At 38.8% G+C, this 17,211-nt stretch overlaps 1 protein-coding gene across 1 annotated transcript in view; it reads right to left on the bottom strand.

The window, feature by feature from the left end:
* The window catches only part of LOC113025254 (poly(ADP-ribose) glycohydrolase-like), an 18,705-nt gene extending 1,494 nt beyond the window's left edge, over positions 1 to 17,211 (bottom strand). The window contains exons 1-15 of the mRNA XM_080304510.1: positions 17,053 to 17,211; positions 13,945 to 14,261; positions 12,774 to 12,914; positions 8,706 to 8,795; positions 8,459 to 8,530; positions 8,280 to 8,366; positions 6,413 to 6,573; positions 6,251 to 6,330; positions 6,099 to 6,171; positions 5,915 to 5,990; positions 5,675 to 5,822; positions 3,064 to 3,142; positions 2,860 to 2,968; positions 1,432 to 1,531; positions 705 to 833 (exon numbers count right to left, since the gene is read on the bottom strand). Coding sequence (XP_080160636.1) covers positions 705 to 833; positions 1,432 to 1,531; positions 2,860 to 2,968; positions 3,064 to 3,142; positions 5,675 to 5,822; positions 5,915 to 5,990; positions 6,099 to 6,171; positions 6,251 to 6,330; positions 6,413 to 6,573; positions 8,280 to 8,366; positions 8,459 to 8,530; positions 8,706 to 8,795; positions 12,774 to 12,914; positions 13,945 to 14,259 — 1,660 coding nt within the window. The 5' untranslated portion in view covers positions 14,260 to 14,261; positions 17,053 to 17,211. The remainder of the gene's footprint in view (positions 1 to 704; positions 834 to 1,431; positions 1,532 to 2,859; positions 2,969 to 3,063; positions 3,143 to 5,674; positions 5,823 to 5,914; positions 5,991 to 6,098; positions 6,172 to 6,250; positions 6,331 to 6,412; positions 6,574 to 8,279; positions 8,367 to 8,458; positions 8,531 to 8,705; positions 8,796 to 12,773; positions 12,915 to 13,944; positions 14,262 to 17,052) is intronic.

The raw sequence follows: 17,211 nt of genomic DNA, 5'->3' as shown, positions 1-17,211 counted from the left end.
AGTTTCATTCTGATTATAGGGGTGTGGTTCTGGGAGAGGTAGAACAGAGGGCTCTAGGGACATGGGCATTATTAGAAGAAGCTGGTTTTCTTTACCTAGCAACCAAATGTAACAGGTCAGTAAAGCCAACATGTGGCAGGCGTGTGGCCTCTGGCTCTGCTGCAATGGGGGGTGGGGGGGGGGGGGGTTACGGTAAACTCACAGGGTGGTGCCGGGAGGTCGGAGGGCACAGGTGACCCCTTTTAGTGTTTGGAGTCAGGAAGGAGCGGTGTGTGGTGTGGGAAGTAGCTAGAAAGCTGCTGTGACCAACAATCGAAAACTGTATGGGTCCTAATCACTTCACATGACACTAACAAAATACTATGTGCTTACTGTCAATGCGGAAAGTGAAGGCATTAAGGCAAGCATTCAGACACAAGTGTGATCATCCTTTGAACTTTACGAAAAAAAATTGCATCCTTCAAATAAAAATCACTGTCCAGGCTGTTAAAGGCATTCAAGAAGTAAGTAAAGGTCTCCATTTCCCTTATATTAAAGGCCAGTGTCTGCAGGTTTTTAGAAATACCGCTTTCAGTCAGACACCAGCTAACCCTTTAAAGAAATTATTAGGTGTTCAGTAAATTAGCTGGAAAATATACAAGCTTTAAAGTGATGCGATGTTAGAAACTGGAGAAAAGAAAACTGCATGTCTTGGGAACACTCACCTACTGTAATCCCTTCTGCGAACATCAACTCATATATGCGCTGTAGGCGTTGCTTCAGATTTTCATCCCCAAAGGTGAAGAAAGCCAAACCCCTCTTAGCCTTTGCTGCTGCCATCAGCTGGATCAGAGCTGCACATGAACAGATAAAAACTTACATACATTTATTTCATGTTGCACTGTGACAGACTTTCCTAGATCCTAACCCTTCAACTGTTGTGATTCAGTGCTATATAAATTAAACTGAAGTGAACTGAATTGTCCTGTTTTCTGTCTCGACCAATAAGACATGATTACTCTGTTTGCTAAATATATCCTCTTAATCTGTGTTAATCTGTGTATGGTAAGTGTATTTCTGTCTGACAACAGGGTAATAAAGATGTGGTGAGACCCTGTATAAATAGATTTCCTCTGGTTCTGTGAATTCCTCATTACACTGCTGTATGGACTAAATTCCTTCTTGTAAGAATAAAACTCTCCAGCAGCTGACTTTTTTTTTTTTTAATTTAATACACCATTAATTTCCACAACAAATGTTGCACTCAGTTTGTTCTTAACCATTTGTTTGGTTTGTAGAAATAGGTCACATTTATACATTTAATCAGCTGGCTTTCTTTGATGTCAGAAACTCCAAATCAAAGTGTAATCCTGCATATATGATCAAGCATATCACTTTAGTCCTTACACTAAATTCAGAGACCTTTGCACTAATGAATATAAAGAAGTTCACCTTTGAGTTGTGGGTCTCCATTAAAGGCGCCACAGCCCCATTTTCCCGTAGCGATATCTGGGTTTTCATGCCCATCGTACCCTTTAAATCCACAGTAAGCCTTCAAAGATACATGAGATTAATTCATTTTAGATTGCAGTCATACATTATAAGCATGGGTTTACTTTTAAGTAGCATTATAAACTTTACTATAACTTTTAAACAAGCAATACAAATATGTCACAGATGAAAAGTAAAATACAAGTATGCAAATATTAAATAATTAAATTTGTATGTATACATGCCCAGTCAGAGGGTTTGGACAAACCCACTCATTTATTTATTTTTTTAATTTGTTTTTTTGTTGTTTTGTTTTATAATCATGAGATTAGGTTTTCAGTTCTTTGTAGAATTGCATTCATGTCTCATTTCCTCTTTACAATACAGCATGGTTACACACAAAAAGTTGTGTGTAACACAAAAGTTTTGTTAAGGCACAGTTATTCACTTATTCACATAGTTTTTCCCAATTGCTGTTACGGCCCTGGCCTGGGGAGCTGATTTGGACTAAGCACACAATCTTGCCACCATGCACACTGCAGCAACTCTGCTTTGTTGTGAAATTTCCTCACAAGTTGAATTCTGCTCACATGCTCTTCTAACTAATATCCAACCTGTGGGACATAGGCACTGGTAACATTTAACATTGACGTTTTTATTTCTAGCTTTAAACTCATGATGCTGTTTGACATTCTCGTCACCTACACAACACTATTCACATTAAAGCGCTCATAAAAGACACTTAAAGCAAGACACGTGCTTCAATACCTAGGAGGAAGGGCATCTGGTGTAAAAAAAAAAGATCTGCCAAATCAGTTGAAATAGCTTTCAGCTAGTTGAAAGGTTGAAGATGAAGTTGAAAATTATTTACTTCAGAGAATTAGTTCATTAAAATTACCCCCCTAGAAACTACCACCCAGCAAATTAGAGTATAAAACCACATTAGCAATTTGTAGGAGATTGCCTGAATCAGACTTTCATAGTGGAACTACCACAAATCAGGGACGCCTATAAGAAGAGAACTGCTGGGACCAAGACAAAAATTTAGACATTTAGCTATTTATTTAACCATGGACTTTGGTTTGGTGTGTCCAAATGTGAGACTTTTGTGTCCATCCACCAAGAGAATGTAATGGTGATGGATCTCTTGTGTCAGTGATGGAGTTCTGCAAAATAGGATCAAGGCATCACTATCTGCCAGTAGTAACCCAGCAGAAATGGTTTGAGATTATCCAATCCTACATTGGGTAGTAAACAGTGTAGTATATGCTTCCACGTGTGTGTAAATGGAATACACAACTCAAGATGAGACTTTTCCTTCGTGCTTCTTTATTTTCTGCCAACAAAGAACAACCAAAGGAACAATAAATAACACATAATAAACTTCACCTTGTTCAGTTCTCGGGTAATATGTCTCATTCTGTACTGATCCACGCTGTGTCTGAAGTTCATAGCATCAATGGCCAGGATCTTTGTCTTACGCCGAGCCCATTCATCCCTAAAAATTGGATCAAAATGCATCAGAAAACTCAATAAAAAGTTCTAAAAAAAAACAAAAGTTCTAAAGGCAAATAATGAATGACCCCCTCAGACCTTTGGGACTGATCTTCATAAGGACCTGCCCACTCAAAGGAGTCTCCAAAACCTGAATAGTAGCTGAACTGCTGTGAGCCTGAGAAACAGACAACAAAAGTTGTACATTAATACAAATATTGATGCACATTCATTTTTAGTGAATAGATTTATCATGAATTTCTGTACTATATTCATTTTCCCCATTTTTAATTTCCTAGAGCTATTTATCTTAGCATTATCTTTGTATTTGAGTGGAGGCACTTCCAATGTTTCTGTGTGTTTTTTATGTGTAATATCTTTACGTATGTTGGTAAACAGACTTCAGTGAACAGGGTTTACAAGTTGTTATATTTAAAATTGAAAAATTACTTGTTTTCAACTATCTTTATAACTCTGTGTTATTATACTTACATTATAACCAATCCGCTCCTTTTTGTCCACTTAAAATATGTTTACAGAACTATCGTTATATTTGTTGCAATTTCCACTGTCCTCTTGGCCAGATTACTCTTAAAAAAACATTTTAATGTCAACGAGATTTTTTTTAACTGGATAAGTAAAACATATATAAAAGTCACTGCCAAAAACTGATTGCGGCTTCTACCTTGTCACAGGAATGTTGTTTGTGGCTCAAGATGATTTGATATCATTTATGAGGCATACATTTGACATATGTTTCACATATTATACACCAGCAAGTTATTTATAGCGTTTTAAATCAGTTTTTGGCAAATACCGAAAAAAAGTTATTGGCAGACAGTCACTTTTTGGACACAACATCAGCATCTCACAGATTCTGAAGCTGCAGGTTTCGTCACTTAGACCAAAATTGACTGAAACAGCAGAAGAAAATCAAAACTACACTTCACTTCCACCACAGCTGCATTATTCACTTGCTTATTACGCACCAGTCTACCGCTGTGTACAGTGCTGCTGGTTTTTGTTGTTGTTGGGTTTTGTTTGTTTTTGTTTTTTAAATTGACCTCCGACAAGAAAACATTTTTGATCTTCTACAGAATATTTTTTAAGTTATAAAAAGCCAGGCCAGGAAAATTTCCTTCATGTTTTTCTGTGTTTTATCCTCAGTTACTTTGACACAACAAGCTGTGATGCTTATACCTTTGAAGTCTCATAATTGTAGCTGAAGAAGTAGAGCAGGTCATCTGCTGATTGGAAAGTTTGTGGTTCAATCCCTGGCTCCCCCAGTCTGCATGCCAAATATCCTTGGGTAAGATACTAACCCCAATGCTCCAAAGCATCCATCAGAGTATGAATGTGTGTGAATGGTAGTTAAAAAGCACTGAAAAGCATAGAAATTAGTGCTGGTGTGAACGAGTGAATGTAGCGTGTTGTATAAAGTACTTTTAGTGCTCGAGGAGTAGAAAAGTGCTATAGGAATCAGTCCTTTCCATGTATCTAACCAATATCTCATTTAAAAACATGAGGACTTACAGGTAAGCTTTAAATTTCTAGTTTATCAAATACCACTGAGCAGAACTTTAATTTAAATATGACCTCTCTTCCTCCTCTCCTGTCCTGTCTTTCTCAACTTTCTCCATCTCTGAATGAGAGAAAAGGTATCTAATATCCAAAGAAAAACTTTCAAACACTTTCACGAATCCTGGAGAAATGCTGTTACTAAGACTAATTGGAACAAGATAGAAAGAAATGAGGGATGGCTCGAGACTCTTGCACAGTATTTTGATTGTTGATTATCCATCCATCCATCCATTCGCTACCGCTTTTTCCTTTTCAGGGTCGCGGGGGGCGCTGGAGCCAATCCCAGCTATCGTAGGGCGAGAGGCGGGGTACACCCTGGACAGGTCGCCAGTCTGTCACAGGGCTAACACACAAGGACAGACAACCATTCATACTCACATTCACACCTAGTGACAATTTGGATTTTTCCAATTAACCTATCCCCACAAACTGCATGTCTTTGGACGGTGGGAGGAAGCCGGAGTACCCGGAGGGAACCCACGCAAACACGGGGAGAACATTGCAAATTAATCAATTGATTGTTGATTAATCTGTCATTTTGCCTCAAGTGAAAGAAAATAGTTATAGTGAACTGTAATTTGCCAGAACTCAAAGCATCATCCTTACACTGCATTTAAGTAATTATTGTAAAATAACTATGACAGGATTAATTCACATCCCTTGATCTCCCTGTTTCTGACTTTCCATGTATACACACAAAAAGCTAGAAAGGTCCCAACACAAAGCTATGCTGCAATGCTATGATTTATTTGGTAACATGGTCCTAACTGAATTAGATTCTTTTTGTTGTTTTTTGATGATTATTTTAATTTCAAAATTGAAATATAACATATAATTGTTAATTTTATTTTCTTTATCCATCCTTACTATTTTTTTGTCTTAAATTCATGTTATAGTTGATTTTTTTTAAATAACCATTTATGTTTTCTGACATATGAGTGTGTCATTCACTTATTAAAATAGCTATGAATTTAAAAAAGAAATCTTTATAGTAGAAAAGATGGAACCAGTTGTTATTTGATATTTTGGCTTCAAAAATTAACTTAATTAATCATTTTAATCATTCAGGCAATTTTTGTATGAAATCAGCCTAATTTTTGTGAGATGATTAATCCATTTATGAACAAACCTGTAATGATCAGACACTCATTGTCTTCAAGTTTCTCTGTGAAGAGGCGAGCTACAATCAGTTCTGGATTTATAACGAACAGGATCTCCTCCTGCAACAGACCAGAGCCCAGCACACCTCCACCTATCAAGCTGTTAGCGAAGTCTACCTGCACATAGACATACATAGACACACAAATAACCAAATCCCAAACAAAAAATATGAAACTGTAAATCATTATTCATGTGGGACAGTTCTTACCTGAAGCATGCCTTTACCTTCAAGCTCAATCTGACCTTCTGAGGTGATATGAAGTTTAGACAGATTCGCCTTACAGCTATCACATGAACAACAACATGATTTAGAGAAACTCAAGGTAGTAAATCAAGGTGGTAACACAGCTGCTGCTTTACCACAGCAGATCTATCAATCTATCAGTTATTACCTTTCCCATGTGGGCATGTCCGTGTAGCTGAGGCACTCCCTCTCAAATGTCACCAGTCCTTTAGGTCGGGTACCTGCAATGACATTGATAAACACCAATGGACTCTTACTGAGATGTCTCACAAACGGGCAGAATGGGAGGATTCAACTTACTTTCATCTGTAACTTCTTTAAAATAATGCATGATGGCCCTCAACTTTTCTATCTTCCTCCTTGACCAGTTTCCAAATAGACTGTGTGGAGAATGATTATTAACAATTAACATACATTAGGCACACAAAATGAGAGACTACAGTGAAGGGATTTTTTTTCAACCTGTTGAAGTTGATGCTGGGGTAACCAGAGTACTCTGCGTTGGGACTGGAGGTGTTACGGTGAGGGAAGGTGCAAAAAAAAGCATTGGCAAGTAGGCAGGATATCTGAACCTGAGACATTGTGATGGCTGCACTCTGTCCCTTTCGTAGAAGCGGGATAGCCTGAGAACATGGAAACGCATTTTGTCAGTCAGATTATTTATTTTCAGGAGAACTTAATTTTAGTTTTCTCATCGAAAACTATTCGTTTTAGAATACAAATGTCCCTAATAATTAATAATTGTTTCAAGTTAATTGGCATTAATTTGTCCAAAGGTGTCATGGTACTGAGTTAATTATATGAAGTGCTCTGCAGACCCACATATACATAACAGCTTAGTGTAACATTATAACGTTAACAACTAGCACCAACCAGGAATGCTGTCTACTTTTGTTCATATTTATGTTCATTTTGATCATCATGCATACAACAAAAAGGCGTTAAAAGTAAACTTTTTTAAACCTTTTCACAGTAAGCTTTGCTGTTCTTCCCTGTTGTTTTAGACAATCAGCAGTCTACCTACTTACAGTATAGGATGAAAAGGTTCCTATTTTTACTGGAACCTTTTTGCCTTGAGGTGGCTGCTATTGTGATTTGGCACTATGTAAATAAAACTGAATTGAACTGTTATTTTGCAGAACTGCGCACAAATGTGTCTGTAGTCTCTGTGTTGTCTCACAGTCCCTATATTAAGAGACTTTACACCCAGAGACTTCGCAAACCAGTGGACTACAGCCTACTTTTATATCTATTTTTGGAGTTGAAAAAATAAGTACCTTTCAGATACTGAAAACACAAATGTGTCGGCTTTAGGTCTAAATAAGCATCCTGATCACAATCTAATTAAAGTCACCAAGGCATTCTTAATAGGTTATGTATCAGTGCCGCACGATTAGATATATTTTAATATCAGTCGCAATTTTGGCTTCCTACAACAGATGAATATGATTGAATGATACTGTAAATTTCTGAGGGGCCAGTGGAATACAAACCAAAAGCAAATCAAACACTGACCACACGCCTGCATGTTCTAATCACACACATGACAATCACAGTTGACTTTAGTTTGCTTCTCGGAGATGTGCTGAATGAGCACCTTACTGATCTTCAAATGAATGAACTTAAATGTAAAGGCGAAAGTAATGTCCTAATGACTTTGTGTTAAGATTTTGCACATTTTAAAATTTTATGTATTCTTTGAATTTTTCTCCAAAAGAGGGACTGAATTCAGGTGAACAAGGAGGAGCATTTTTATTTTAATCCAATAATTTGTACATTTGCAGGAATGCAGCAAAGCATTAATGTTGTATTGTTTAAATGACAGCACACCAAAAAGATTTTTGTCAATAAAATCAATGAATAATGATGATAACTTGAAGACTAGATGTAAGTGCAGGAGGCACAAAACAAGAGATGTTTATAGATAGATGCTTTTTAACCGCTTCCACCAACACCAGGTGCTTATTTCTTCATTCCTTTTCAGCATATTGTCATTCATGTAGTCTGAGAAGAAACTAGGGTCCTGCACCTTTTGCGCCCTAAGAAATATATTCGATTTCTGTTTAATTTAAAGAACTTTCCTTTTAGTGACATTTCAAGATAGTGACTCAGTATTTGGGGATACTTCAAAGAGACTTGGAACATTTTAAACTGTTCAAGTTTCAATTTTACAATTTTTGGCAATTCATTGCTTATATGAAAATGGTATTCTTTTGATTTTAAGTTATAAGTTTTTTGGAGGGTTTTGTATTTCTTAGATTTTCCAAGAAGATAATTTATTTCAATAGTCAACACAATATTACTTGTAGAAGATAACTGGAAATGATACCTTATTCACAAAGCTAGGGAGCTTCAAGGCCAATGCAGCAATCTTTGGAAACAGTGTCTTGTAGTAGTTTTCTGTATGTGGGGTAATCTGAAAAGAAAATATGTTCATTGCTTATTATCGCTCATTTAAATAGTCAAGTCACAAAACTAATAATTCAATTACCAAATGTGGGCATTCACCTGATCCAATGTGTGGAGGGCATCAAATGACCACTGATCTTTATATTTGGGGTTATACTTGATGATAGCTTCCTGATGAGAGAAGTTTTAAGACCACCTAATATGCTTATATAACAGTCATAGAAATTCACATTAAGCATGGTCAAAGAATAGCACCCGTTTAACTTTTCATGTGTCCTTGGGAACAAATTTCACATTATCAGTGTAAAAATGAACAATGATTCAATGTCCACTCTTGCCAACATACCTCTACATCTTTGACACTGGCTGTTTTCTTACTGGCCAGAGATTTCAGCTTTTTGGATATCACATCCCACCTTGACTTCTGATGTGCTACCTGAAATGACAATTACATTTATGTGCTCTGTTCCATTTGAGACAACATATAAAATCTGTATTACTTTTATATAAGCCTAAATGAAATACAATTAAAACACATTTAAAATGTGCTTCATGTTAGTCTCTGTCAGTGGGGGCAAATTTGTAAAACTAGCACACAACTGGAGACTGTGAGTCATAGTCCTGGGCTCCCAGCTTTTTGTGTTTTCAACTAATGGTACTTAACATTTAAGTATGAGTTATTGACTTAGTCCAATTTTTGGTTATGGTTTTACGTTTTGTGGTTTTCCGATTGCTCACTGAGGTTAAGATGCCTCAGTTTTTAGTGCTATCTTTCAAAATACAATTCAATTTCATTTATATAGCGCCAAATGGGGCACAATTTGGGGCAGGGATAGCTCAGTAGGTAGAGTGGTGGCCCCATGATTGGCAGGTCGGGGGTTTGAATCCACTGAACGGCCACCCTGAGGTACCCCTAAGCAAGGTACCGTCCCCGGGCACCCAGTGGCTGCCCACTGCTTCACTGAGTGAATGGGTTAAATGCAGAGAGGAATTTCCCCACAGGGATCAATGAAGTATACATTATTATTAAATCATCACAATAGTTGCCTCATTCTGCTTTATGTTGTAAGATAAAGACTTTACAATTGCAAAGAGAAACCCAACAAAGATATGACCCCTGTGAGCAAGCACTTGGGAAAGTAAAAATTCCCTTTTAACAGGAAGAAACATCTGGCAGAACCAGGGTCAGGGAGGGCAGCCTTCTGCCGCAACCGTGTGGGGTTAAGGGAAGGGAGATGGGGCAAAAAACACAAGTGAAGAGAGCATATTGAGAAGATGGGAACAAGTACTTTGAGAAGCTGATGAATGCAGAATGCAGTGGAGGATAGAAGGGGACAGTTAGTGAATTAGGTGGAGCACTGTGAATGAAGTAAATAGAAAAAAAACTGGAATCAAAGGGATATGAAAAGATTATAAAAGATTATTTAAAAAAAGAAAGTAAGGAAACAAGCAGAGGACAAGGACCACATGATCTGTCAGCCCCAGATGAGAAATTCACTGCAATAAAAAATTAAAAATCCAGACTTTCCAGGATCCATGGGATAGTGCCAAGAACTTATACTGTGAGTGATGACATCCAGCAATGGTAAATGGTCTGTATTTGTAAAGCGCTTTACTAGTCCCTAAGGACCCCAAAGCGCTTTACACATCCAGTCATCCACCCATTCACACACTGGTGATGGTAGGGCTGTTCGATATAACGATATATATCGGATGACGATATAAAAACATCTATCGTTTCATTTTACACTATCATTTGTTTTGTGGTGTCGCAAAATAAACTGTTTACGGCAATATTTTTCATTGTTTTGATGGTCACTGTAGTTGCTACATTAATTTCTTAAAGTTCTCTCTTTCTCTTATATTTTATATAACCACACTATGGACGGAAAAGCGCCTGTTTTTATGCTTTGTGGTTAGCAACAACGACGGTAACACCATCGCCTGTCCGCTCGTTTATTTTCCACATAAACCTTTCACAATAAAGCTTAAAATCCTGTTGAGACTTTTCAAAATAAACTGAATGATGTGAAAGAGCAGATTATTTACAGATGAGAATTAAAAAAGAGCTGCCAGGTGCTACAACAATTAACCTTAGACTCAAACGTTAGAACAGGCTTTTCCCGCAGCACGCCGTGTAATAAATAACACAAAGAAAACGGCGGCTGTTACAACTTATGTCTAAAAATGTATCGTTTCATGCATCGGTTAAAACACTCGACTCCAGCTACATGACGCGCAGCTGGAAACACTTCCCACAAGACGAGCTGCCCGAGATTCACAGAAAATGTTATATTTTTGTGATTTATATCGTTATCGGACGATAGAATTCTTATATCGGGATATGAGATTTTGGTCATATCGCACAGCCCTAGGTGATGGCAAGCTACATTGCAGCCACAGGCACCCTGGGGAGCACTGACAGAGGCGAGGCTGCCGAACACTAGCGCCACCGGGCCCTCTGACCACCACCAGTAGGCAACAGGTGAACTGTCTTGCCCAAGGACACAACAACCGAGACTGTCCAAGCCGGGGCTTGAACCGGCAACGTTCCGATTACAAGACAAACTGCCAACTCTTGAGCCACGATCGCCCGATAGCCGCAATCACCTGATGACAGAATGACAGAACTCATTTTTAATGAACCATTTGAAAGATATTTAAGATGAGATAAGAGATAATGGAATATGTTTAAATTAACAGGACGCAGAGATATACATGTTGTACTGCTGTCCACCTTGCTGAGGACACAGCTGTCTCTAAAAATGAAACTGTTGATTTACCAGTCGATCTAGGTCCCTCTCCTCACTTGTGGGCATAAACTGTGAGTAGTGACCGAAAGAATGAGATCATGGATACTAGCGACTAGTGACAGTTATTTTAATACATATATTTCAGTACCCTGTGGCTTGCTCATTAGTTTGAATTACTGTGTGAACAACATGCACGTCACTGTACATCAACACCAACTTCTTGCAGTCTTCTTATCTGGCTTTTCTCCTACCTAGATAATACACCTCTTGCAACCTACACAAAGCAATTCTTAGCCTCCACTGGCTCTTGAATGCCTAAAAACCTGTATAACATGTCTCGTAGGTTTGAAAAACCTCTGACAGTGAACTTATCTCTGTGCCTGTCCTGCTAGACCTCAGTGCTGCATTCGATACTGCTGACAGTAATATTTTATTACAGCGATTAGAGCATGCTGTTGGTATTAAATTAATGGGCTGCAGTGGTTTGAATCATATATATCTAATAGACTTCAGTTTGTTCATGTAAATGGAGAGTCCTCTTTACACACTAAGGTTAATTATGGAGTTCCACCAGGTTCAGTGCTAGGACCAATTCTGTTTATTTTGTAAATGGTACACTTAGGCAGTATCATTAGAACGCAAAGCAAACATTTTCACATCTATGCAGATGACACCCAACTTTATCTGAAGTCATATAACACACACCAATTGCAGGAATGTCTTAAAGACATAAAGACCTGGATGACCTCTAATTTTCTGTTTCTAAATTCTGATAAAACTGAGGTTATTGTATTCGTCTTAGAAATATGGTATCTAACCAGATCCTTACTCTGGATGGCATTTGCTTGCCCTGCATAAACACTGTGTGGAATCTTGGTGTCATTGTTTTTTTGTTGTTGTTGTTTTGTTTTGTTTTTTACCAGGATATGTCCATCAATGCACATATTAAACAAATATGCAGGACTTCTTTCTTTCATTTGCACAATATCTCTATAACATCCTGTCTCAGGGATGCTGAAAAACGTCATACATATATTACTTCTGGCCTGGACTGCTGTAATTCATTAGTATCATGTCACAAAAACTCCCTGAACAGCCCTTAGTTGCTCCAAAATGCTGCAGCAAGAGTACTGACAGGGACTAGAAAGAGAGAGCATATTTCTTCTATACTAGCTTCTCTTCATCTTCTCTTCTTCCCTGTTAATCCAGCATTGAATTTAAAATCCTTCTCCTAACATGCAAGGTCTTGAATAATCAGGTTCCATCTTATCTTAAAGAACTTATAGTACTGTATCACCCCATTAGAGTGCATCGCTTTCAGACAGCTGGTCAACTTGGCTCCTAAAATATCAGAAAGTAGAATGGGAGGCAGAGCCTTGAATCTTTCAGGCCCCTCCTCTGTGGAGCCAGCTTCCAGTTTGGATCTCTACTTTTAAGATTAGGCTTAAATGGGCTTGCTGTGTGGCAGGAGGAGCAGGATCCAAATGTAAAACTCTTCTTGTAAAACACATCTGCTCATGGTCTTGAATCACAGTCTTGTGTCTTAAATTGACTTAATATTGCTATTAATGGCAGTTTAATTTTCTGAGGTCTTTATTTCTTTTAGTCACTTTGAGTTCTGGTTTGTGACAGCCACTAAACTTTACTTGGTTACTTACTTATTTCTCCTGAATAATAAGTGAATCCTTTTGCAATGAGGAAGCCATACTTGCCTGTGAACAAGGCATCTTCACAAAGTCGCTGTGCCATAGATCTCTCCCTTTCTGAGTTAAAATTTTCCGTTGAGAGTTGAAAGTATCCACCTGAAAGATAAAAAGTATAATTTCAAGAACACAACCAATACCTCTTTTCCAATAAATCATCCAATGGTTCTCCATGGTTCTTTGACCATGGGGACTCTGTCTGGAGCCTCCCTCTTCCTTATGCAGGGATGGGCATGCAGTTATCATCATGACATCTGGCCTCAGGTCTTCACTGCTCTTGAGGGGCTGTGGACAGTGGGTCTCCTGGGCCTTTCTCTGTCTGCCGCTGACTTCCAGAGGACATTGTTGCAGTTTCTCATCAATTATGTTTCATGACTAACACACATGCAGAGACACTCATGGTCTCATACAAACAACATAGCAAGATTTGATTTTTGTGTATCAGTTTTTTTAACGTTTTGTTACGCAGGCAGTAGTTGGTGACCAATTGTGATTTTTCCTTTATTTCTATGTTTTTGTCTTTGCATCCTTTGTTCTCTTTATGGTAAATGGACTAGTTCTTATAAAGAATTCAAAGCGCTTTATACAACATACATCACTCACACAAACACTTTTTTCTATCTGGCATTCATCCATCCATCCATCCATTCGCTTCCGCTTCTCCTTTTCAGGGTCGCGGGGGGTGCTGGAGCCTATCCCAGCTGTCATAGGGCGAGAGGCGGGGTACACTCTGGACAGGTCGCCAGTCTGTCGCAGGGCCAACACACAGAGACAGACAACCATTCGCGCTCACATTCACTCGCACATTCACACCTAATGACAATTTGGATTTTCCAATTAACCTATCCCCTCAAGCTGCATGGATATTTATTCTTTACCTGCATTAGAGAGCAACTTGGGGTTATTGTTGTGATCAAGGTTATTTGGTATGCAGACTGGAGGAGCCAGGGATCAAACTACCAACCTTCCAATTTGTAGATAACCTTCTCTACCTCCTGAGTTAAACTTTTCCAGTATCACTTTGCCTTTGTCTTTGCAAATTTGTACCTGCCCACCTATCAGCTCTGGCACTGTAAAACTACATCAATACTAATAGGAATTAATAAATAAATAAATAACTTGGTCTTACATCTATGAGGACTGTGTGTCTCTTGTCGAATCTTAGGGGACCCAGCTTCATGTCTCCATGTTGAAGTCGCCTCATATCCTTCAGCTGACAGCAAGATGAAGTCCGTTCCTTCTGTTGACACTCTGCTTGTCCGTCTTTTACATTCTCTGCACTGCAAATTCTTGAAGAGGATGGCAAGAAGCTGTCTTGATTTGTGCTATCATTGCTGTGCTGTTCTTTTTCATGCTTTTCTTTCTCCTTTTGAGGATTTTGCTGTGTATCATGCTGGAGGGCTTCTTTCATCTGAGAGCTGTCATTGTGTTTCTGGCTCTTCATGTCTGGGATATTTAAAGACAAGACATGACATCAGGATATCAAGAAGAACTTTTGTTTTAACTCCAGGACTGAAGAAAAAAAAGATCCCGGATAAGTACTTTGAAGAAACAGGCAACCAAATACTTGTCCAACACCTAGTTGGTAAAATCACAAACCCTACAGTCTACAAGACACGATTAGACACACTATCATGTCCCGATTTAAAGAAAGAAGCACAGTAAAAAAGAAAGACAGAAGAAAAAAAACATTACTAGAAATTTGTGTGCAGATTAGTCTTTAGGTTCAATGAAACACTAAACCATCCATCCATCCATCGGCTTCCACTTATCCTTTTCAGGGTCGCAGGGGGCACTGGAGCCTATCCCAGCTGTCTCAGGGCGAGAGGCAGGGTACACCCTGGACAGGTCACCAGTCTGTCACAGGGCTAACACATATACACAGACCACCATTCGCACTCACATTCACTCCCACATTCACACCAAAACATTAACATTAAACATTAAACATTCTTTTAAAATGATATCCACTGACTTTGTTTTCTCCTGCCATATAGATTTACTGTTTTAACCTACATAAAGGTGCATTTAACTCTATGTTAAATCCATCTAATTCTGCATTGTACTCAAGTCCTGACAGAATGGCATGACCACACAGTGGATCCAACAGACTGGGTGCTGCTGGGTGGGAAGCTGTAGAAGGACTTTCTGAGATTGTCTAAAATTAAAAAAAAAAAGACATTGTTATATCAGTGAGATTTTTTCTGACATGAAGGCTATTCTCATCATGCATCTTTGACTGCTTTACTATTCAAACATCTCTGATATTTTTGATTGAATATACCACATGGAATTGTTTAAAGAGATAAAGAAATCACAGCTTGCCCATTCTTCCCATGCCACACACAGCTCAACCTTTATCTCCAGCTCTTCATCCTCAGTGCTGCAGTCGCTCTCAAGCCACTATGCCATAGCTGCTCAACAGCTGCACCACCTCAAACTGAGGCTCCAGTGATAACTGGGAGATGGCTTAGCCTTTCAAGGCCATCCACCTACTGGACTTATGACCAGTAAGTGGACCCCATGCTCCCTGCGGTGGACGCAGCCATGATCCTTCTTACTGGACCTGGGACTGCCTGAGTGTGAGTGTTCTCTGCCGACACTACCCAGCTTTCGAACCCTGGCACTGCTCCAGACTGGCTAGTCTGAGATTACACTACCAGGGGATGCTGTCGGCTCCACCCTGGGTCCAGCATTCTTCCTCGCTGCTCCAATTCCTACACTTTTTTTTATACAAAATTATGATTCTCCCTTGCCTTGTTCTTGGTCCCCTCATGCCACACATAGACAACTCACTGCCACGGCAATCCCCAAGCCCATGTGGCCAGTGGGAGTCCTTGGTGTTAAGGTTTGTGTACAGTATCACTGTATTTAAAATACTGGCGTACGGAGACTTTGAAATCGTAATATGATCATAGAATTGTTTGAATGTTTTGTTAGGTAAGGACTTGGGCTAAAGATCACATGTCAGCTGTCCGACAGTCAGCATAGAAAAAAGCATGGACAGACTATGTGGGAAGATTGCACTCTAGACTGCAAAGCAATAATCTTCAAAATGGTAGAGATTATATATTGGTGAAACCAATAATCCCATGTTCTTCAGTCTAAGTAACAATACTACAATGAAATTACATATAGCCAGACATAGGTTTATCTAAGTGTTAATATTCTACAAGGCCTGTAGTGAAAATGCCAATATTCATAGAAAAACTTTGAAAGACTGTCAAAGCCTGGAGATCTGTTGCTCAAGACCAATTAAAAAAAAAAAATACAAGAAAGCCTTGGTCCTCAGAAGCAAAATATTGTAATGTTCTAATCATTAAAATTTTTCTCTTTGAGTAATCACTTGGGTTCTCTGGCTGGGAACCCCTGCAAACTGCACATTGCTTACTGAAGGACAGGTTGAATTTCTAATAAGGATTTATATATATATACATATAAATTCGAATGAATTTTATTCCAAGTAAATATCATTGTTTTAAAGTGTCTTGATGCATTCTCAATCATCCAGGAAAGTAAATCTCCAAAAGCTGATTCTGTTCATCTCTACGTAGCGTTTTGTCCAGATGAACAGAATCAGCTTTTGGAGATTGTTTTAAAGTATCAGGTTGCTTGATGGTCCGTCCTTGTCCTCTGCACACTTGACCAGATCTATTTAACAAAAGGTGCAGGCAGTAGTACCCCTCTTTCTGCGGCACTGTTCAAAATAATGCATGCTGTTGCAACATGCCTTGTGCTATTGTGCAGACTAACTCTGTGTGCTTAGGGAGGCCAAATACAGCGATTACTCTTTCCATGAGAAGGTAGTTGGGCTAGTTTGTTTCCAAACTGCTACAACGCTGGAAAAGTGTGGATAATAGAAACGGAAACGCTCTTGATCTCACGCGATTGGCTCCGAACTAATGATCTCATGTTCACTTTTTAAACTACGTATCCTCATAAATCATAATTCACACTCACAATTTAGCAGAAAGAAGCTCAGAATGAAACAATTTAACACTAAGAAAACCCCAGGGCTGCCTGGAGGGGGACATTATTAGGAAGCAGCTTAAGAACCTGTGTATGTGGTTTTATGGTAAGTATTGTCATTTACAGTCAAGACTGTGAGGATATTGGTTGCAGTCTGTAAAAAACAGTGTTTAAAAGCAAAACTAGCAACGTTCAAATCATATAGGCTACAAGACGAATATGCGAGGGTTAAAGGCTGAAGTCCTGTCATTACACACGGAACACTCACCTTTCAACGCAGACTTCTCCGAAGGTGTTCACATTTAATGTATTTTAACTGCAATGTTAACTGTTGGCTTTATGGGTTTAAAAACAGTCGTCACCAAACCAGACACGCTCAGCGTATGTGCCTTTTAGTTCACTTTCACTTTGACACGAAAACGAAAGT

The sequence above is a fragment of the Astatotilapia calliptera genome, chromosome 7 (genome assembly GCF_964374335.1).
Source record: "Astatotilapia calliptera chromosome 7, fAstCal68.1, whole genome shotgun sequence".
NCBI lineage: Eukaryota > Metazoa > Chordata > Actinopteri > Cichliformes > Cichlidae > Astatotilapia > Astatotilapia calliptera.
The sequence above is the reverse complement of the archived record's forward strand: the minus strand, read 5'-3'. Positions and strand labels throughout refer to the sequence as shown.